Below are 23,829 nucleotides of genomic sequence, written 5' to 3'. Positions count from 1 at the left end.
ACACAACGTGCCATTGGAACACTGGACTGATGGTTGATGATAATGGGCCTCTGTACACCTATTTAGATATTCCATTAAAAATCTGCCGTTTCCAGATACAATAGCCATTTACAACATTAACAATGTCTACACAGTATTTCTGATCAATTTGATGTTTTTTTATGGACAAAAAAATTGCTTTCCTTTCGAAAACAAGGACATTTCTAAGTGACCCCAAACTTTTGAACAGTAGTGTATCTTTCTCTATCTCTTTTACTACAAAACATAGAAACGCACAATTTTCACATATGTTGATAATGTTGGGGTGGTGCTGAAGTTGAAATTGTTTGACATTTCCCTTTAAACATACATTGTTGACTCCTGTTTCCCTTACCCCAAGGGAATGCATCTGTCTGTGTCTTCCTGCACATACAATCATGTTTATTATATATCAATCCATATCCACAGTAAATCAAATACAGGGAAAAATGTATCAAATAATGTCCCATTACACATGTTGATCCTTGCATCATTTTCAGAGCTAATGATGGTATGAGGGTGAAGGATAAGCATCTCCAGATAGTTGCTTGTGACAACATGACTGACTGGACTCTTACACTGGAGTTATGCATAGGAGTTAGGGACAGTGGAGGAGACCTTATTACAGTCAGCCTACGGCCCAGTCACTGCCCATGGTGACAGACACAATCACTAGCACACACACAAACACCATTATTTGAGGAACACAGAGTGACTCAAGTCTAACTCCCTCCTCTCTGTCACGTCCCTCTGTGACTTACGGAAGGCCAGCCCAGCTCTGCTCTCTGTTTCCTCCCTATGGCCTCTCCTCAGGCACCATTCTACTGCCCTCCAGGCTTCCTTCCTCCCATTGTGTCAGCTGGAGGAGGGGAGGGGAGACAGGGGGAGAGAGTAGGGGAGACATGGGGAGAGAGGAGGGGGGTGATGAACCGATTACAACATGCTAGAGAGCAGGACAGGACAGGATGGGGAATGGGTGGGGTACTACACTCTTAGAAAAAAAGTTTATATCAAGAACCTTAAATGGTTCTTCGGCTGTCCCCATAGGAGAACCCTTTTTGGTTCCATGTAGAACTATTTTTACAGTGGGTTCTACAAGGAACCCAAAAGGGTTCTACCTGGAACCAAAAAGGGTTCTCCTATGCGGACAGCCGAAGACCCCTTTTGAAACCCTTTTTTCTAAGAGTGTATTCCTCACAGGTTCCTGTTCCCCCTACGTGTGTGTGCGTGTGTGTGCAAGCGTGTGTGTGTGTGCCTGCGTGGGTGTGTCCGTGTGTGCGTCCATGCGTGTGAATGTGTGTGTTTGCATACACACGCTCGTATTTCTTACTTGCTATGACCTGCCACCTCCCAGGACTTCATGAGCCAGTCATCAAACACAACAAGTCCTGTGTTGTTAATCACTATGACAGTCATAGTCACTGTGTTGTTAATCATTTTGACAGTCACAGTGACTGTGTTGTTAATCATTTTGACAGTCACAGTCACTGTGTTGTTAATCATTATGGCAGTCACAGTCACTGTGTTGTTAATCACTATGATAGTCACGGTCACTGTGTTGGTAATCACTATGACAGTCACAGTCGCTGTGTTGTTAATCATTATGACAGTCACAGTCACTGTGTTGTTAATCACTATGACAGTCACAGTCACTTTGTTGATAATCACTATGACAATCACAGACACTGTGTTGTTAATCACTATGACAGTCACAATCACTGTGTTGTTAATCACTATGACAGTCACTGTGTTGTTAATCACTGACAGTCATGGTCAATATGACTGTCATAAAAATAAAAAAAATCATTTCTGAAGAAAGAGTGCCGCCCTGTCTCCCCACAGACAGACACGCTTTCTTCCCTCGCTCGATCTCTTTCCCCCTCTTTTCAAACATATTCCTGTCCTGCTCTGGTCCCGTCATTATGGGCTCCCGAGTGGCGCAGTGGTCTAAGGCACTGCATCTCAGTGCTTGAGGCGTCACTACAGACCCCCTGGTTCGATTCCAGGCTGTATCACAACCGGCCATGATTGTGAGTCCCATAGGGTGGCGCGCAATTGGCCCAGCGTCGTCCGGGTTTGGCCGGTGTAGGCCGTCATTGTAAATAAGAATTTGTTCTTAACTGACTTGCCTAGTTAAATACAAAACAAACAAAAAAATAGCATCACCTCTCCCCTTGGGACAATGGCCAACAGGAGATTACCCAGACTTCCTCTGGGCATGCCACCCTGCCTGTTCCATCCCCCATTGGCAGGAAGTGGGTACAGCTCCCACAATGCACAGCACACAGGAGCTCGGAGCGAGTTGATCAGGACACGAAAGCACACACAAACTAACACAAATGCTTGGAGGGGCCAAATAGGGACCTTCCTCTTCTGATTGATTGATCACCACACGATGTTGGCTGTGGAGAGAGACAGGCCTATCTTTAGGGAAGGGCAACAGAGGTTACTAGTCTTTGATGGACAGCCAGGGATAATGCTTGGTTGGCCAACAGAGCAGTGAATAACTTTGATATGGTTTCAAAGGGCCAGAGTTGAGGTAGTCTGCACATTGTGTGAGTGCTGTCAATAACACAAAAGCATAGGCTACCTTTGTGGATGGGTTCAAAAATGTCATCCCCTCTTCACTTGAAGATCAATAAATATAGTTTCTTAAAGACCAGAGAGGTTTGAAACAGCACCCATACCATGAGAATGTCTTGTTTTGGCAACGGTGTCATATTGGAAAATCAGAAAAGAGTCAGCATAACATTGATTGCATGAGGCGATGTTGTGGCCTGCATGGAGCTTTGACTTAGTGTTAGTCAGAACACTGCACGCTGAGCTGTGTGTTTGTGTGACTGTGTGTGTGTGACTGTGTATGCGTGTGTGTGTCCTGTCATATGACTGTCCTCAGTGTCCCACTCATAGAGGCAGCCTGATCACTAAAAATACACTTTGATTTCAGATGTTTGAAAAGGTCCTGAGAACATTGATATATGTCTTCCTCTGCACTCACAAAAAAATTGAAAAAAGATTGCCCAGGACTGGGCACGAACTCGTGATGCTCGGAGCCGATGCGCGCTGCTCAGACCACTGCGCTACGGCAGTTCACAATGCCCTAGCAAGCTGTGAGAATACTTGATGGTACTTGATGGTAATAGCGCGTAATATTATGTTGTTTCTGTTTTAACCCTGTAACCTCGCAGAATTAACCCTGTAACCTCGCAGAATTAACCCTGTAACCTCGCAGAATTAACCCTGTAATCACGTGGAATTAAACCTGTAATCACGAGGATTTAATGCATCAAAAATAGATGTTCATCCATACTACGTCAAATTTAGAAGGGAAACTATGAGATCTTGTTGCATAGAGGATATCCCTGTGACTTCTGACCTCAACAGGGGTCACCCTACTGGTCTTCCTGCAGGATATGTCTCCGCTCCCCAGGGTTAGCTGTTCTCATTGTCCCTCCCGGGTCACTGGGACCCCCTCACACCAGGTGGTTAGGTCGTAAACACACACACACACACACACACACACACACACACACACACACACACACACACACACACACACACACACACTGAGTACAAGTACACTTGCATGCTGAATGCAAATACACACACACACACATACACACACTGCCAGATGCCAGGAGCTCTGTGGGCTAGCTATGTGTCTTTTTTCCTCGTCAGAACTCTCACCACAGAGCTGGTGTAGTGCAGTGAGCCACCAGCTGTTGACATTTTCAGTGAGGGAGACACAGATATATAATAGACACATCACATGACACTGGAGTTATATTATTATTAGGTCATATTTTCTCCTAGAGAGCTGCTACATCCTCTCTCTCCTGTCTCTCCATTGACATTCTCTGGCCTCTAGTGATTCACCGCACTTTTGGCTCCTTGTAAGGACTCCCATTGTTAGAGTGGACGCCATGCTGTGAGCTTGAGAGGGATGATCGGTCTGTGTGTGTGTGTGTGTGTGTGTGTGTGTGTGTGTGTGTGTGTGTGTAGTACTGTAGCCAGTGGACTGAGCTCTACCTGCTGCGAGCTTTCAGGCCCTGTCTCAGACTGCTTCATTACCCTCTTAGAGGTGTGTGTGTGTGTGTTTTATGCATGTGCGTGCGTGGGTGTGTTTCTCTCTGACCGCCTCACGCCTCTCATAGTGGTGTGTGTGTGTGGACATAGAGAAGCTTAGTACTGGCATAGCACTGTACAATTTGTCCTCATATAATCTCCACATAGAACTCTGAAAATACTAACTAAAACACCAGCTTTCAGGCCAAGTCATCTCAGTCTGATTTCCCCAGAGTATTTCCTCACTGCGATGGTGAGGCATAGTACACACACCCATCACACAGAGAGACACAGAGCCAGAACTGTCTTTATATATTATAACACTCCCTACTCTCATTAGACCATGACTAAAACTCTCCACCCCACAAGGGGAGTAAAAGGCACTGCTTACTGACTGTTGCATATGCTCATTCACACAACATGCATGCTTCTGTCATAGACTCACTCTCAGTAGTGCATTGCTTTATGTTTAGTTACAATGGGAAGTTTGGAACCAAACTAAATGGTTTTAACCTTTTACTGCAGTGGGCTAAATCAGGGTCACACAGAGTGATTCTTGGTAGTCTTAAACAAATCTACTTTGAAACAGAAGTATACACCTCACACAGATGGTTATGGGCTTAAAAAGAAGAAGACACCTGTACCATGTCAGATATAGAGTTGTATTCAATTTTGAGTTTGCATCCCAATATTACACAGAAATATACAAAAACAGTTTGACATACAAACACTGGATTTTCGTCGTAAAAAAAATAAAAACGTCTTTATTAATGATGAAATGATGAAAAATATTAATAACATTCCACCCATGAGGTTAAAGAGGGCACTTTTGGTCATTGACTGCAGGAAAGGGCTACAGCAGGTCTGCCTCCCTGTACTAACTTACAACAATAAAGTTGGCTAAAGCAGAAAAGAAAGTGCAACCAAGCAGAGAAATGTAGGAAATAGAGAAGCAGGCAGAGATTTAGCTACACCACACAATGCTGTGACTGACAGACTCTAGAAACATTGGAGTGTGTCTGTGTATATGTGTCTGTGTGTGTGTGTGTGTGTGTGTGTGTGTGTGTGTGTGTGTGTGTGTGTGTGTGTGTGTGTGTGTGTGTGTGTGTGTGTGTGTGTGTGTGTGTGTGTGTGTGTGTGTGTGTGTGTGCACGTACGTGTGGTCTGTGTGTAATCATTGATAGAGCATGGAGCAGGGGGCTAGGCTACAGTAGAAAGAGCTTCTATTGAGTGAGTTCTATTAGCATTAGTTAGGGCCCACTGGGGTCTAACCCGGAGATAGAGAGAATAGAGAGAGGAAGAGAAAGAGGGGGATAGAGAGATTGATGAGGGAAGGAGAGGAGGGGGCAAGCATACAGGCCTCCATTAGCATCTCATTATGTTGCCGTGGCAGCCAGGCTTTAAACGGCCCTAAACTTTCCCATAGAGCCCAGAAGGCCACCACGTCCACTATATACACACTCACTCACCCACACACACACACACACACACACACACACACACAGCCTCACAATGCCTCCACCCTCAATGAACTGACAACCACCTGTCTCTACCTCTCTGCATGCATCAGCGTGTGTGTGTGTGTGTGTGATGTGTTTAGCATGGAGGCCAGGGCCTGGGGTTATCTCTCTCAGGAGGGGTGTGTTTGGGCCACTGGATGCCTGATGAAGACAGACTTCATGTGTCTCTGTGGGCCTCTACTACTGGACAACCTGTCCTCTCTGACTCCCCCTGCATGATTCATGTTTTTAAACCATACGTCCAACAGAGCAGGGAGCACTGACAGACAACGTACTGCCACAGACTGTCCAATGCCATAGACACACTACGCCATAGACACATATACTGGTGAACACAAAATACTTTAATAAACATTTAATACTATCAGTATACCACTAATACATTTCAATGGTACCAATCACACTCTCTCAAACATCTCTGTTTTTTCCTGGGCTCTGAAGAGAACAAATGGATTTAATCATGTCCTAGTCCTCTGTGGAAAACAGACTGAAATAGAGCCATTCATGTGGTTTCCCTTTCTTCCATAACAAGAGAAAGAGTTAGCCACAGTGAACATGTGTTCTGTGTTGGGCACTGTCCTGTAATAGGGGGTGGAAGAGGATAAACAGAGGATAGGAGAAAACAGGACTCAAACATCAGGCCAAGACTGGAACTACTTGGGATAACATATGTCAATGTGTCCGTTAGGTATTTTTGTGTATAGAACTGTAACATTTATATGGTTTCATAGAAATCTAAAGAAGCTTTTCCGGTCTTCTTATTCAACATTGTCAGTTCTTGCTTTTGAGGGCAGTGAGAATCTTTTGAGACTCTCGCATCCTTACTCCTCCTCACTCCAGTAACTTTCCATGCTCTCTTAACACTCTTCCCCATCTCTCTCTCTCTCTCTCTCTCTCTCTCTCTCTCTCTCTCTCTCTCTCTCTCTCTCTCTCTCCTCTGTCTATCCTGAGGAGGGAAGTGGAAACAGTCTACCCTGTAGTTTTCTCTCTGTCTGCTCTTCTCGTCTTCCCTATTTTTCCCTTTCATCTTCTACCATCTCCTTCCCCCCCCTTTCCTCTTCTATCTCCTTCCCCCTCCCTTTCCTCTTCTACCATCTCCTTCCCCCCTCCCTTTCCTCTTCTACCATCTCCTTCCCCCTCCCTTTCCTCTTCTACCATCTCCTTCCCCCTCCCTTTCCTCTTCTACCATCTCCCTTCCCCCCTCCCTTTCCTCTTCTACCATCTCCTTCCCCTCCCTTTCCTCTTCTACCATCTCCTTCCCCCCTCCCTTTCCTCTTCTACCATCTCCTTCCCCCTCCCTTTCCTCTTCTACCATCTCCTTCCCCCTCCCTTTCCTCTTCTACCATCTCCTTCCCCCTCCCTTTCCTCTTCTACCATCTCCTTCCCCTCCCTTTCCTCTTCTACCATCTCCATCTCCTTCCCCCTCCCTTTCCTCTTCTACCATCTCCTTCCCCCTCCCTTTCCTTTTCTACCATCTCCTTCCCCTCCCTTTCCTCTTCTACCATCTCCTTCCCCCTCCCTTTCCTCTTCTACCATCTCCTTCCCCCCTCCCCTTTCCTCTTCTACCATCTCCACCCCCCCTCCCTTTCCTCTTCTACCATCTCCCTCCCCCTCCCTTTCCTCTTCTACCATCTCCTTCCCCCTCCCTTTCCTCTTCTACCATCTCCTTCCCCCTCCCTTTCCTCTTCTACCATCTCCTTCCCCCCCTCCCTTTCCTCTTCTACCATCTCCTTCCCCCTCCCTTTCCTCTTCTACCATCTCATTCCCCCCTCCCTTTCCTCTTCTACCATCTCCTTCCCCCCTCCCTTTCCTCTTCTACCATCTCCTTCCCCCTCCCTTTCCTCTTCTACCATCTCCTTCCCCTCCCTTTCCTCTTCTACCATCTCCATCTCCTTCCCCCTCCCTTTCCTCTTCTACCATCTCCTTCCCCCTCCCTTTCCTCTTCTATCTCCTTCCCCTCCCTTTCCTCTTCTACCATCTCATTCCCCCCTCCCTTTCCTCTTCTATCTCCTTCCCCCTCCCTTTCCTCTTCTATCTCCTTCCCCCTCCCTTTCCCTTCTTCATCCACTCTTTCCCCATCTTCCCATCAGCCCTGTCCTCCTTCTTCTCCTCTCTTACAACCCCTATCCTCTTCTCCTCTCATCCCCTCACTCCTCCTCTCATCCCTCCACTCCTCCTCGCATCCCCCCATTCCTCTCCTCTAAGTGTATCTCTGCCCTGCACTCCTCAGGAGCCAGCCTGGGTGTGTCTGTAGAGCTCCACCACTGTCCTCTAGTGGTGAAGACACAGAACAGCAACCAGAGTAAAAACCCAGACACACAGAGACATCAGCAGCATCGCGTCAAAACAACAGCATATGTTCTATCTCAGAGGGACAGGGTTGACTGGAAGTCCCCAGTGTTTAGACTTCTATGTGCTAGAGAAGTGATGGTGTGTGATGCTAAGAAGAGCCGAGGATCTATTATTCTGATGTTAACCCTCTCTCTCTCTTCTCTCTGTCTCCATTGTTCTTTCCAGGATGTCTCTGCACAAGTCCAGCTCTGAAGACGGCTCTGGAGGTTAGTAGCAATCAAACTTTAACAAAAAAGACTTATGTTTTCTGTTACTGTTTCTAGCTATCCAGCAGGGTTGGGGTCAATTCTATTTGAATTACCAGTAGTGAATAAATCAAGGACAATTTTATTCTAAACATTTCCTTATTTACACACCAGATAATGCTGTCTCTTAAACACTGGATCATTCAAGTGTGTGTCTGGGTGTCTGTGAGTGTGTGTTGTAGTGTTGTCTGACTGAATCTCTATCTCTCTGTTCCTCCTAGGTAAATGGGACAATAAGAAGAAGAACAAATCATTCTGGCAGAATTTCCGCAAGACGTCTCAGAAGGGAGTCATGCGGCAGACGTCAAAAGGTATGGCATTATTACACTTTGCTATACAGTGTGTTATTTTAATGGAAATGACTTTGTTAAATTCTAATATATTTATTATCTGGTAATTACTTATTTTGGCCCATTTTTCATATTATTCCATAATACTCTATGTCATGCTCCAGCTGTTTTATCATTCTCTGACTTTTGCCCTGACCAATGACCTTTCTCTGACCTTTGTCTAGGAGAGGACATAGGCTATGTGGCCAGTGAGATCACCATGAGTGATGAAGAGCGCATCCAGCTGATGATGATGGTGAAGGAGAAAATGATCACTGTGGAAGAGGCTTTAGCTCGGGTAGGAACCCCCTTACCTACCCTATCCCCTGTACCCCCTACCCCCACTCTCCCTCTCCTCTCCAGGCTGCTCCTGGGGCAGACAGACAGACAGACCCCCACCCAGGCCCTGGAGAGGACTTCCACCCCACCCACAACCTGACCCCAAGCCCCAGCTTCCTCACTGCATCGTGGGCTCGCCAGGCTCCAAACCTGCCCTCTCTCCTGCTTCATCCACCAAGCTCCATATCCAGCTTTTACTAAAACGACTTACTCTTACTAATAATTCATTGGGCTTTTATAATAACCCTGCATTGCCCTTTTTTACACACAAACACACTCCAGATCCTGGCCGAGGGCGCCTTCCACCTGGGGTGTGTGTGTGTGTGTGTGTGGTCCTGTTCATGCTGTAGGGGTAGCTGGACATGTTAGCACAGTAGCTAACATGATGCATTCTGGATTTGTTCTCTGGGTGGATGTGGTGGCTGGAGTGTCATTCAGTGGTCCCTCTTGTCTCCTCTTCTCTCCTCTCTCTATCTATGTTCATCTGGTTGTTTGTCAAATTCTTCTTCACTTTTTCTCATCTCTTCCTGTCTTTCCTGCTCGTTTGCTGTCCTGTTCACTGTTCTCTTCTTCCTCCTCTCCTCTCATCCTACCTCTCCCTCTCTATGGTAACTCTAAAGGAGAGAATGACTTGGGTGATTGCAGTCCTGTAGAACTACTGTAGGTCTCTCTCCACAAGTCAGACATTGATTCTCCTCCACCTCTTCCTGTATCTCTGGTGTATTATTGGGTGCTGGTCTGACTTTTACTCTCCTCCTCTGTGATTGACATTCAAACAAACCAATCAGACTCTGGAATCAATGAGCAGCCTTTGTGGACATTTGTGTTGTCTTGTGTTTGTTTCGGTGGACCTCATTTATGTTGGCCTGTGACCTGTGTGTGTGTGTGTGTGTTCTACGTTTGTATCTACATTGTGTCTTGGTGTTGGTTTGGGTGTGTGTGTGGAGGGGTAGCTGTTTTCTATAGTTAGAGTGGGCCATTATCCCCTGCCCTGCCCTCTCTCTAAACTCTTGTTCTCCTATAGCTGAAGGAGTATGAGAACCATAGCAGACAGTCCAGCAGTACTGACACTGCAGAGTGGACTGATGGATCCACTCCCAATCTAAACCAGTCCTCAAACTGCAAAGTAAGTACTTCTGACCTTTGACTGACCTTTCACCTCTCACCCCGTGACCCCAAACACCTCAGGATCAAAGCCCCACAGACGAGCAGCCGTCTTTGTTTTGTTTCATATTGGAATTATGTCTGTGTGTGTGTGTTACCTTGGAGTGGGTATTTGTGTGTGTGAGAACACATGTATGAGATCATTGGCAGTGACGTCCCTTCCCTAACTAACCTGGATATTAACTGATGGCATACCCTAGACATTCCCCAGCATCCTGCGTGTGCCAGACATACCCCAGCATCCTGCGTGTGTTGACGCCTAACTCTGTTGTTGTGCAGACTGTAAGCCTGTATGGCTGGGATTAGGGGATCAGGGCCGCCCATGCATGCATCCCTTCCATGCTCCCCCTCTCTCTCTCTCTCCCTCCCTCCCATCTTCCTATAGCCTGCCCAGGCTGAGGCACTCTTTCCTGGCTAGGAGAAGTGGTCATATGTGGGGTCCCTGGTGTCCCAGGCAGTTGTATTGTCACTCATAAGGAGGAATGGTGCTGCCTTCTACTGTGCCTATCCCCCACTGACTTAATTATTTCAGCTACTTTGGAGAGAATAATGAATGTAAGTTGTAACTATCAGATTCTGCAGTGAAGAGGAGAAATGAATAATTAATGTTATAGTAAGCTAAAATGTAGTCCTTAAAGATGAACTCTGAACAAAGAACTGATTTCCATCCAACCCCGCCCTGATACCACCATGCACACAAAACACAAGTTTACCCTGTAACTTTCCCCCCTTCTTCCATCTTAAAGGGGAATATCACAAAAAAACTATCTTTTGGTATTTGGTGTTTTGCATGTCAGCAGTCAAGATATTGGACTTTTACAGTTTTTGCCTATTGCTTACACACTTTTTGCTGAATTTGGCTCATTATGTCAAAACTCAACACACAAGCCAATCAGACATAGCACTTGGAGATTAACAACTCACATTTATGCCAAAATGCAATCAAAACTTAACACTCCTTTCTAAAAATGAAATTCTTGCAACAAAACCATACACACAAGCAACATTTGAATGACTCTTTCATATCACCAGCAACACACTGATGGGCTTTATATAAAACACTGCAGTCTTTGTGTTTCTATTTTTATTGTCATTTTATTGTCATTGTCTTCTGTAAAACTCAAAAGTAGAATTTCTGCAGTAATCAAACAATATTTACAAAAAAAACAAACAAAAAAAAACATGCTTACAGAAATTCTTAACATCAAATTTAGCAACAAAAAAAAAGTAAAAAAAAAAAAAAATTTACTGGATAAATTGCTATTGGGAGAAAAAACATATACTTGTTTTGTGTGTGTGTGCGTGTGCGTGTGTGTGTGTGCGAGTGTGTGGTGGGGGGCGGTGGGGCTTATGGATCACGCCTTCTGTTCGGATCTGGCCACAAGACCTCGTCAACATCACAGGCGATGTCCTCGCGGGCTAGGCATCGGGGAAAATATCGCCTTGTGTGCCGAATTCACCCTTGGATTGAGCCCACCTCAATGTCTCAACATGCCTCTTCCATTGCTTGCAGAAGAGTCATGCGGGCATGTGGTTGCCGATCATATACTTTCGGCAACCACATGCCCGCAAAAGAATTCCTCGATTGCATTTAGAAAGGGGCTGTAAGGGGACAGGTATAAAACTGTGAAATGATTATGCTTGTTGAACCAATCTCGGACCAGAGCAGCCCGGTGGAAACTAACATTATCCCAGATGACAACAAACCTGGGCTGCTGTGGTCTGTCCTGCACAACTGCATGTAGTGCATCTGGAAATGCAATGATCTGTCCTGTATTGTAGGGACCTAGAGTGGCATGATGATGCAGGACTCCTTGAAACTAATTGCAGCACACAAGGTGATATTCCCCCACGCTGCCCAGGGACATTTACAACAGCCCTTTGTCCAACTACGTTACGGCCCCGACACCTGGTTTTGGCCAGATTGAAGCCTGCCTCATCCACGTAGATGAACTCATGCGGCAGTTCGGCGGCATCAAACTCCAGAACTGTCTGTAACATAAAATATTGAATAGTGTTACTGAAAACACATACAGTAACTACAATGTCTATATTTTCACACAAGTAGGGGCTGGGTTGGGTGAGTATAGACAAAAATTACAAGCTACAGGCAGGGCAGGTGGCAGCATAAAACCTCATTCCCACATCACAATATATAGTATGTAAAGTAAAGTGACACATACCTGCACATAATCATGGCGCAGATCCTTGACCCTGACACTGTTCCTCTCAAATGGCACCCTGTACAGCTGCTTCATTCTGAAGGTATGTTTCTGTATGATGCGACTTAGTGTAGAAATGCTGATCCTGTTGATATTGTTGAATTCATTTCCATTTGCAATTATGCGTTGTTGCAACTCACAAAGTCAGATTGCATTATTTTCTCGCACCATTTCAATGATGGCAAGCTCTTGTTGTTGAGTGAAGAGCCGTTCCCTTCCACCTTGAGGAGGTCGTCCAACCATTCTGTAGAAAATGCCACCACAAGATGTCATTGGTTAGGTTATTTTTCACATACTGTACTTTCAAACTGTACAGTACTGCAACATCACAATGGTATTCCTTTACATATACAGTACTTCACAGCACTACCCATTTTTGTATAGTATAGTTAGTACAGTAATACTGTAATATGATACAGAATCATGTGACACATACAGTAGGTACAGTCTGGAGTAGAAACTTGAAGATCTACCTGTTCTCCAGTCGGAATGTCCTTATTATCGATGCTACTGTGTAGCGACTGAGGTTAGGTGGACTCTTTGCCCAGCCTCCCTCATGGACATGCCATGATTTATCACATGGTCCACCAGAGTAGCCCTGATGTCATCTGATATACGTTCTCCGCACTGGTCCTCGTCCTCTTCCACGTCCTCTTCCACATCCGACTCCTCTCTCTCTTTGTCCTCCTCTTACTCTGACTCTCATTGCCTCCATGCTTGCAAAGTTCTAAAAATGGCTTACCTGAGGCCTATTTGTAGTGCTAAGGCTCAGACTGATTGGTGTTCTGTTTTCTGTGCAAGTGTTTTCAGGTGTGTATGTAAGTGCATACAATTGCCAGATGAGTTTTGCATTTTGAACAGAGTGTTTTCCCAATGATAACAGGTGATTTCGTTTTTGAACAAAGTGTCTAATGTAAGAAAACGTGTGTAGTGTTTCGCAATAAGTGTGTTACAGAATTGCAAACAAAGTGCAAAGTTGACATTGTGTTTAAGCTATGGTTACACTGTGTTTAAGGTATGCTACAAGACGTTTAGGTATTGAGGCTTTGGTCTAAGCATTCGGTTTTAGTGTGTAAGCAATGGGCAAAAATTGTAAGAAGAAAAGTGTCTCCAGCCACATCATCATGATGAAGTGGCTGGAGACACTTTTCTTCTAAAAGTCCAATATCTTGACAACTTGACTGCTGACATGCAAAACATTTTGGGACTGAATGAACAGTGGACTAATGAAAAAAATACCAAACAATAGTTTTTGAGTAACATTTCCCCTTAAGTCAGTGCTGAAAGTATCTGTCCAGATGACCAGCTGGGGTCAGTAGAGATCAGGCCCTGGACCTCCCAGTCCTGAAGTGTCCTTCCAGACCATGGGGTTTAGTGTGTCTTAGCGACAGGTCACATAACACAGCCTCACTGGGAGGATACTGCATGTTATTGCATGGATCCTCAGGACGGATGTGAGTGGTTCTTTTGGATGGGGACCAGTCGTACTGTACTGATGATGGTTCAAATCAAACGCTTCTGTCCTGCTGGGTCAAAGCAAGCTCTGTTTTCATCTTGGGTTTAGCTTTGTGGGCTGGCAGGCTGAATGGAGGACTGTGTGTGTGTGTGTGTGTGTGTGTGTGTGTGTGTGTGTGTGTGTGTGTGTGTGTGTGTGTGTGTGTGTGTGTGTGTGTGTGTGTGTGTGTGGACATACACCAACTGAATGCTCAAATATTTCTATGCACATATGTGTTGCCGTGGAAACCCAGCTGCTAATAGCTTGGGCTCAACGCTCCCTTCCTTCAGAATGATCGGCAGCCTTGACATCTGTACTGTACTGTCTAGCAGGCTACACTTCCTATTCCATATTAATAAGCTGACCGTCTGAAGACGTCTGCTCTAGCATGTTTGACCCACAGCCTTGACACCAAGCTAGAGGTCTTCTCGGATCCCGAAATTGAGATCTGAACCGAATTGGATCCGTGAAATTCCTACCCGACCCCGACAGGATCCGGTCATTTTGCTTGAAAATCAATATCCGATCCGGATCTGAGGTAAACCAGATCTGACCCAAAACATGTCCGAGTTGAGAGAGAATCAGATTCAAAATTGGGTCGGGTCTGTATCCAACCCAAATGGATCCAAAAGTTAAAAACGAAATTATTAATTTGTGGTGTACAGGTTAGTATTTTCATAATGACATCCTTATAGTTAGATGGAGAACATTATGAGGTTTTCCTCAATGTTTTCCTTATTTCTGTTGACCAAATATTTGAGTAGGAGGATTGTTTGTGGATGATCATCGCGTGCCAGACAGAGAGCAGCGAATAGTTCACTTTTCAACATTACAATCTAGCGTATTTCACTGTTTTGATAAACATTGATTTAGACTAAAGGTAGGCTATAGCCTGTTTGACCAGCAAGATTCAAATTCTAAATGCATTTTGCATAGGCTACAGAAGGATGGAGTCTCCCATCTGCATTCCCTTGTAATTTCCTACAATTGGGATTTGTAGGTCTAGCTTAGTATTCCCGCTTTGACAACACTATACTTGGATTTAGAATATTTGTAGGTTTTCAGAGGTCTGTTCATTTTGTTTCTGTTGACCACATTTTTTAGATTTTTATGTGGTGATTTTAGGACGCTAAATAGTCAGCAAGTGCTGTGTGTTAGACAGTGTTAGACATATTTTGGTAGGCTATTTCTATAACTCAGGTCTAAGTCATTATAATAGGCTAATATTTTTTGTTCAAAATAAAATGTAGATATATCCTTTAGGCCTACAGAATTAGCCTATACAGCCTGAGATTGGTTTGGATGCGGGTTTGATAAAAAAGTAATCCACGCCACAGCTGTGAAGGACTACCGTCCAGAGAGTTAATTAAAGATTCATGATTGAAGAGAGAAGATGTCCTGATATTTCTTATACCCATCCATGCATTACACAATCAATACATCAGCAGCCTTTCAACATTAGGCTACAATATTTTCTGCAGACAAGCTTATGGCTATCAGTCTACCATACACGCACATACACACACAACATGAGCAGATTAACTTGGTCAAAAATGTTAGGCTATTAATTAATAAAGACGATCAGAAAGAATGTGTCGGTAACTCTGCAGTATAACTTATTTATTTTGAACAAAAGCCACGAAACTAGAGCATGAATGAGTCACTCATCTTTATGCTGACAAATACTGGATCACACTTGACTTGAGTGATTCAACATAAGTTAACTGTTAATAAAATAGCAAAATACCCTTCTAAATAGGCCAAACCGAAACAAATAAATTACCCTGGCCTAGGCTATCATTTGTTTCCGCTGCGTCCTCTTCCTCTCCCACAACAGGTAGGCCTATAGCCTATTTCACCCCGCATCATGTGTCGTGCAGTGTGCAGTGGCTGGTTTCCATAAAGAGAATATGCCATTTTGTCACAAAAGGATATTGACACATTTGGTTTGATGAAAGGCGACCGACCCCCTGACAATAATTTAAGATAATAAAATGTAAATGTGTGAAATGTGCGTTTATGTTGTTTAGGAACTAGACTCTTCAAATCCGGTCGGTATTTCACATATAGTCACACAGATCCGATGCCCGTGGCCACCGAGCGGGATCCAAGGGTGATCAGGTTCGGGTAGATCCGTGAAGACCTCTACACCAAGCTGCCTGCAGTCTACAGTCTGGCTTTGTGATGTGGATCTGTGAACATTCTGGGCCCTCGGCTGCCACGGGCCTGCTTCCTGTCCAACTGGATTGATGGATGGGATGTCCGATACACGGAGGGAGAGAGGATAGGTGGATGACTGGATGTGTATTGTTCGGAGGAACACTCGGCCTGTCTTCAGGGTTGTTTGTACGCGCCGCCGGAGGGAGGGAGGAAGAGAGGAAGTGAGGGAGGACAAAGAGCTCTCACTCCCCTCAGGCCCCTGAAACACAGCAGGAGGAGGAGGAGGAGGAGGAGGAGGAGGGGGGCTCTGCTTGATAAAACACCAGTTTAAAATGGACCCGTTTAGGAAATATCTTCCCTCTTTTGGGCCTGGGGGTGTGTGCCGGGGGTAATGTCCCCCACCTTCAAATGGAATTAGGTCACCCCCCAGCTTCCGAATGGCTAATGGCTGTGTGCGTCTGTGTAGCTCTGTGGTCACTCTGTCCAAATATCTGTCCTCCTCTTGCCCTGCTCCCTCTCCAATTGTTCTCTCACTCTCTCTCTCCTTCTCTCTCATCCCCCCCAGAGCAGAGAGAGAGAGAGCGCCCACATTCCAGGGCTGGCCATTAGAGATGTGGGGGCCAAGGCAGGGTCAGAGGGGCTCAAACGCTGGGATTGTTCTCCTCTCTCCTCCAGGCACAGCACGCCTTCTCTCTCTCTGCTGCTCAGTGGCACCGGCAGACTGCTCGCTCTCACTCTCCCATCGCTTTGATTCTGCAGAGCTGCCTTTGCCAACGGGCTGCAGGGAGTGTGTGAGAGTGAGTGTGTGTCAATGCTGTGAGTGTGTATGTTGTGTGACTGTGCGTGTCTCTCTCTGGTTATGCTGTGTGCAGTGTGACTAACCTGGGAGTAGATGGGACAGGGCCAGCCTGATGCATAGTGATGCATGCTTCTTGATGCTGACCTGGGAATGGAAAGAGCACAAGTTTGCTGTCCTAAATGCCTAAAGCGGTGAGTAACAAGTCACACTCAACTGCTTAGCATGCTCTATTAGATTTCAGTGTTTTTTCTGTATTTTTGTGAGGCAGGGAAACGCTGGTGTGTTTGCAGAAATGGTGAGATTCACTCTAGTGAGATTCACTCTAGGTTTGCACCAGTTTTCAAGGATTTTACTGTCCGTTTTAGATCTAGTTTAGTTTGTAACGTGCACAATGTATGCTCGACCATACCATGATTTCTGCAGCAAGACTCATAGCTGTGTGTGTGCATGGTGTGTGTGTGTGTGTGTGTGTGTTGACATTGTTCCACTGAGCGGTCGCTGACTGCAGCAGCTTTTCACCACTGGTTGAGTTAGGATTGCGCCGTGTCCCAGACATTGGTGGCCCTCAGGGATGCGTCTAGGGGACTATGTCATTGTCAGCCCCTCCTCCTCACTCCCCCCCAGGCTGTAGTGGTGTCTTTCTTTGTCTTCCCTCCTCTTGCGTTCTTCTTAACGACCCTACTCTACCAGAGCGGCGTTTCCCCTATATGCATAGGCGCACCACTGCAGAGATTATAATACAAACTAACAACACAACATTATGCATTTCATTCAACTGTCTTCCTTGACCACTCTTTGAAGCACTGCTTTCTCTTCTGTATGATCAAATCTATGCTGCCTCGCTTTCGCCCCCTGCTGTCCTCCGGGACTGTCTTGCCTATGAATGGCTCACTATGACTCTGCAACAATACCAACACCCACCGCAATAATGAATAACTCAGTATAATAACGTACACACTCCTGTAATGTTCTATACGTACCTCAGTAATAAGCCTTGTTGTAGGAGGATTCAGTCAGGTCTGGTTCCAAACTGCACACACACACAAACACAGAGAGACCTGCTATTACAGCACAGTCTCTGAATACACAACTCTGTAATGTCCTCTGGAGCGGTGGAAACTAGCAGAATAGTATTCCAGCCAGATGTGTGTGGTTAGAGTAGAGGGAGAACAGTGGGGTTAAGGGGTGCAGGGGTGAGGGGGAGGCATTCTGCGGTTTACAAGCTGAGAGGTTGTCAAAAACAAAATGAGAGGGTTCGACCCCGGCCTCGTCGTCTGGTTCTGCTGTTGACAGAGGAATGGAGTGTGGAGCACACACCCCTGAGACTAGTGGTGGGAAGAGGGGTCTGATGGGACGCCAGAGTGATTTATGGGTAATGCGCAGGTCACGGAGCTCCCATGGTGCAGAAAGCCATCATTCTGACTGAGAAGTCAGCTGTTAAAGCCATCCCTCCCTTAGCTGTTAACCTCTGCTGTGTGTGTATGTGTGTGTATGTGTGTGTGAGTGTGTGTGTGTGTGTGTGTGTGTGTCCCTAGACTCAAGCTGTGGTCTAAGCCAGCAGCTCCCATCTTGTTAGGTTACAGATGTAAAACAAGGCCACAATGTTTGACATGGGGAGGCTGGAGAGGAGGTGAAAGTGTTTCTCCAGGCCTACTATACACAGCCCAGTCAGACTCTCCTTAGCACTAACACAAGCTCTCTCACATGTTGGGTGATTTTGTGTGTGTGTGCGCGTGTGTGCTGTGGCTCTAACAGTGGACCAGCTGTCTGTGACCAGACCCAGTGTTGCTGTGGAAACCAGAGGAGAAAGCAACAAATTAGGAATTTTTCCCCAGAATGACTGCAGCTCTGCCAAACTAGCTCTGTGACAAACTCATCTCATATCACATGGTGCCCATACGACGCCTGCTCACATACGATGGTCAGAATAGTTTCTGATGGTTTTCTGTGTGTGCGTACGTGTGTTTGTGTGAGAGTTAATTAAGCTTTTGGTGACATCATTGTTCCCCTCTGTTTCTGCTCCACTGCCGTCTTAATGCCCAATTGAACTACCCTCCTCTCTCCACAATCCACACACACACACACACACTCACATACTCCCTCATAATGGAGCTCTGTGTGCCTCAGCACAATGCCACGGTGCTCTCCATTTAGTGTCTATTGGGTAGTAAACAGCTCCAGGCTCATTCCAACAGGCAGCACACACCACAAATACCAAGCTCCCTGAATATCTGTGGTGAATATCTGTGGTGAATATCTGTGGTGAATATCTTTGGCATATCCTCATTGTCCTCTCTGGTTCAGTGTTTTTGTTGCTTTGGCTCGTTTTTTTCATGTGACCTGAATATGTTTTTAATATGAAATGTCCTGCAATGCTAATGTACTACAATGTGTCCTACAATGTGTGCAACAATGCTATATATGTTCCCCCAACCCCCCAACTATGCCTCATACTCTCATATCACTAACTATGTCATCCTAAAATGTGCACCAGAACTGTCACCAACCGCCAACACGTGACCCTACATCCAAAACGGTGTGCTTTACATGTGTGAATTAATGGTGTTGTGAGTTTCCCCAAGACTTGAGTGAATGACATCTACACCACAATGTTGTTTCATAAAGGTTGGAAAAGAGCAGCTTAACACTTAATAGATTTGTAGGCTAGTACCCCTCTTTTGTGTGGATATGGGTCACTGGGTTAATGCTAGGGTTCTGGGGGTCCCTGTACAACAGTGTGTCTTGGACCCCCTGTGACGTCCCCTCTCTCCCTCTCAGTCTCGGGAGCAGTCTGATGATGAGCAGACAGAGGACTCAATGAAGTTCAAGCGGCTCCACAAGCTGGTCAACTCTACCCGCCGCGTCAGGAAGAAACTAATCAAGGTGGAAGAGGGCAAGAAACACGGCTCCGAAGGTACGGCACATGTCCGTAGGGATTTCAAAGGGATTTCTGAATACACAGTTTGAGTTAGTATGGACTCCATACTAACTCAAACTGTGTATTAAGAAATCTCGTAACAGAAATTACGTAATCCCGTAACACTTCAGTGGAAATGTGAATGGGGTAGAACTGGTTTTGCTCTTTTTGAGGTTACTCTCTGTAATGGATAAATGATGTGATGTTCCTCTCCTCCCTGAAGATTCTCTGAGCCTGGAGGCATCTCCTACATGTGAGGACAACACAGCCCTGTACACAGGGGTCCTGAAGAAGTCCAGCCTGCCCCAGGATGCCTCCATGTCCTCCCTGACCCAGGACCAGCTCTCTCTGGACGGGGACACAGACAGCCTGACCACCTCCCCTTCCTCCAGCAGCCTGGACACCAACTGGTCCGGACACAAGCTGGTCAAGGCCTTCTCTAAGTCCAGCAGCACCCACGGCCTCATCCGGCCCCCCAGGAGAGTCCCTGCTGGGTCTGAGGGTCTGGGAGCCGTCGGGGTGGGAGGTAGTGGATCCTCCTTCTCGGAGCTGGACGGCTGTGGTGCAGAGGCCGAAGAGAAGGTGTCGCACTCCATGACGGAGGGCGAGATGCGGAAAGCCCTGACCTCTCTCTCCCATGGGGTAAGTAATGACACACTCTACGGTTTCTATGGCCTCACCCGGCCACGCCCCAAACCACACCCCCAGCCCCGCCTCCTCGTCGCCCTTGACGACGTCTCCCAGGGTAGCCCCAAACCCGCTCGTCACCACACCAGCTGGCTCAGGAAGCCTGACCCCAATTACGCCTACTCCACCAAACACCTGCTCTACCAGCGCTCCCGGAACTACGCCAAACCACCAGGGGTGCCCTCCTCCTGTTCCTCCCCCTCACCCCCCACCCGCTGTGACCTGGCCAAGGCTAAGGGTGGTACGCTGGGTGGAGGAGGGTGTGGGGGCTGGGCATTCCCCCCTCGCAGGCTCCGCGGCCGTACGGCGGTGAGCGAGCTGAACATCACGTACGTGGTGGAGCGCAGCCTCTACGGCCACCTCAACTGGGCCCAGCTAGTCCGGCCCGTCACCCTCAGCCGTGCCGAGCGCCGCTGCCTGTTGGAGGAGGACAGGGAGGCGGACAGGAAGTGGGCAGCCAGCGTGGACCGCTGCACCAAGCGTGTGCTCTTTCGCATCCAGCAGAAGTCTGTGAGTTCTACTGTACAGCAGGGCGGGGGCGGGCTAGACAGTGCCTATGCCTGGCCAGGAGGACCAAGGCTAGCTCCAAGGCTGCAGAATAACCCTCAGGCTTAGATACAGACACAGGGTTGATGATGTTTCCTTCTTCTCTGCTTTAATCCAGCTAGAATATTTAGAAAGGGTAGTTAATCAGAGGAGACCTCCATAGAGAAACAGAACATTCTACAATCTTTAAATATGAAATCTTTTGGCATCATAGTTCATTTTAATGTGATATGAAATAGTAATGGGATCTGCTGTTCCACTTAGGAAGTTAACAGTGGTTACCAGTGTAACAGCAGAGGATTTATAACTGCCATTTAAAAATGTCACCCAGCCCAAACCCTGTAGGGAGTCTGCTGAGTCAGAACAGACTGAGTGGAAGAGACAGAGACGCAGTTCTGATGGGTCACTGCTCAGAAGCTGACGGACACACTTTGACAGACACATTCTCGCTCCTCTCTTCATTCTAGCTTTCTCCCTCCTTTTCTATCCCTCTCTCCTCTCATTCGTTCCTTCTCGTTCTTTCTCCTTACCTCTGTGTGTCTGGGTTCAGTAGACGGGGAACAGACTGATGGAGGAGAGATCTGGGACTGTGACAGTGGCCATAAGCGCAGCTAGATGGTCTGGGTTGGCCAGGCCAAACAAGCCTCTATACGTCATTGAGACAGATGTTATGATAAGGTGTGGTCGGTGTGTGAAAGTTTGATCACAAGTCAATACAAATCTAGCATGGAAGTTTTAGTGTTGATGGTAGGAATCCTACTGAAAGAGAATTTAGATCAACACAGCGAAGTTAAACAGAGCTATTCTGCAGCCTTGAAGAAGCCTGAATACTGGCTTTTACTTGTCAATCATTGGACGTGGTTCTTCATCCATAGACATTTTTATTCATCCATTCAGTTCTCGTTTTTTGGTTTTATCTTTTTGATCGTGCCTCCGTCGGCAAGGTTACAGATGTAGTGGAATTTTCTTTCTCTCTTTTCTTTTTTTACTGTCCTGTGGAAGATGGTTTTCCGAGTGCATGACCATTCCATTGAATATATCCAACAGCATCACTCCATCTCCAGACTTCTTTTTGGACGCCTTCTCAATCGCTTCTCGTCACCACACTTTGGAACTGCGGATTTGGACAGGATAGAAACGGTGGTCTCACACGCACCATGAAACAAATCATCTCAAGGATCAAAGGAGACCTGGGACTGCTGTCGGAAGCTGGTAGAGTAAATTAGGAATGCCCTGTAACGGGAAGAGCAGATTTAATTAGTAACGCTACTCTACCTGAGATACTATATATAGGGTGTGTATGCATCCATGCTCATGCTTCTTAGCACATTTTTAACCCAAAGAGAGGCCTGGAGGTCAAAGCTAGTTCAATTATAAAATGGCCTATCACTCTCCTCCACAGTAACTTCCTCATACCCTCATGGCTGGTCCTATCTCTATCAAATGGAGAGATAATCGAGATAACCCCCCTGCATATCCCTCAAACTGATACATTATATTCTCTGTGAGAACTTACCTCTCCTAACCTCCCCAATCCTCCACTTTCTATAACCTAACCCAGTGTAAAAGTATTAATATCTCTAAACAATGTGTGTGTTTCCAGAGACCCTACCTTCGTAATTAAACCCAAGGGAATGGTTGGGTTGGGCCATAGTATGTTATATTTCAGCGTGACCACATCTAACCAAATGATTTCATTTAATTTCATTCTATGCTTGCGTCCCATTAAAGTAACAAACTTGCAGAATAACAGTGACTCCCATTCAATTCTCCATGGATGATTGAACACCTCGTTTAAATTTGATCACCCAAAAACTAATGTACAGTATATAATAAACAGAAATGCATATGAGTTTCACATCACGTCACTTCTGTTGCCCATCCCATATGAGGCCATACCATGACATACATGTACAGACGGACGGTAACGCTCACTCAGCAAACCCATATATAACATACAGCCCTGAATCAACCTGCTGCCATTGTGACTCCGCCAAGCATGAATCATTGTGATTTGACTCTTACTGGGCACAGATGAGAGTTAATGTAATTTGAATAGATTCTAATTGATTCTAACTCTCTCTCTCTCTCTCTGTCTGACTCTCTCTCTCTCTCTCTGTCTGACTCTTTCCTTCCTCTCCCTTTAACAGAGGACATGTAGTTTTGGAGGGTTTGACCTGTCCAACCGGTCGCTCCATGTGGTCAGTGCAGGCTCAGAGCCCAATGTAAGTACTATCATGTTACTGATGACTCAGGGTTGAGGGGGCGCAATGCTTAGAGAAGTGGACTCAAAACACTTTCTCTCTGTCTCTATGTTTTCTCTTTCCACTCTCTCTCTATCTCTCTCTCTCTCCCTCCTTCCCTCCTTCCTTCTCTCAGAGTAAGGATCCAGAGGCTATATACCGGGAGGTAGTCAAGTCTCCCAACACGTCCCGTATCTCTCTGGGGAAGAAGGTGAAGTCTGTCAAAGAGACCATGAGAAAACGCATGTCCAAGAAGTACAGCAGCTCAATGTCTGAACAGGTACACACACACACACACACACACACACACACACACAAATACAGCCGTTCAATCCTATAATTCACAAAGATTTTCGTTTTTGTTTCAGGCTAAGTTACCAACTTTCATAGTAGAATAAAAAGGCTTGATTCTAGTTGATTGAATGCTCCCCAATGTTGTCAAGCTATCATTCTGGGCTTTCCGTGTGTGTATGTATGTGTGTGTGTGTGTGTGTGTGTGTGTGTGTGGACATGTTTGTGTTGGTTACAAATTAAACACCTTCTCTCAACACAAACAGATGTGTGACACACACACATACACACAGTCAGATGTCACACACACACAGCTGGGACTCTCTTGGCGCTGTCCACACTCTGGTCTCAGCTTTCTCAGATCCAGGATAGGACTCTGGGTGTAGGGTAGGGTGTGTATGGAAGGGTCTGAGCTCATCCAGTGAGGCAAGCGTCCC

General features: G+C 46.2%; 1 protein-coding gene across 5 annotated transcripts in view; it reads left to right on the top strand.

The window, feature by feature from the left end:
• LOC121548771 (SAM and SH3 domain-containing protein 1) overlaps positions 1–23,829 on the top strand; it is a 312,171-nt gene that overhangs the window by 263,554 nt on the left and 24,788 nt on the right. For 4 of the 5 annotated variants that reach the window (XM_041860320.2, XM_041860323.2, XM_041860322.2 and 1 more), the window contains exons 5-12: positions 8,121–8,161; positions 8,422–8,511; positions 8,715–8,827; positions 9,893–9,994; positions 19,487–19,622; positions 19,849–20,267; positions 23,009–23,083; positions 23,238–23,381. In XM_041860320.2, the coding sequence (XP_041716254.2) occupies positions 8,121–8,161; positions 8,422–8,511; positions 8,715–8,827; positions 9,893–9,994; positions 19,487–19,622; positions 19,849–20,267; positions 23,009–23,083; positions 23,238–23,381 (1,120 nt within the window). The remainder of the gene's footprint in view (positions 1–8,120; positions 8,162–8,421; positions 8,512–8,714; positions 8,828–9,892; positions 9,995–19,486; positions 19,623–19,848; positions 20,268–23,008; positions 23,084–23,237; positions 23,382–23,829) is intronic. The other variant, XM_041860321.2, reaches the window with a different exon arrangement.

The sequence above is a fragment of the Coregonus clupeaformis genome, chromosome 33 (assembly GCF_020615455.1).
Source record: "Coregonus clupeaformis isolate EN_2021a chromosome 33, ASM2061545v1, whole genome shotgun sequence".
NCBI classification, from domain to species: domain Eukaryota; kingdom Metazoa; phylum Chordata; class Actinopteri; order Salmoniformes; family Salmonidae; genus Coregonus; species Coregonus clupeaformis.
The sequence above is the reverse complement of the archived record's forward strand: the minus strand, read 5'-3'. Positions and strand labels throughout refer to the sequence as shown.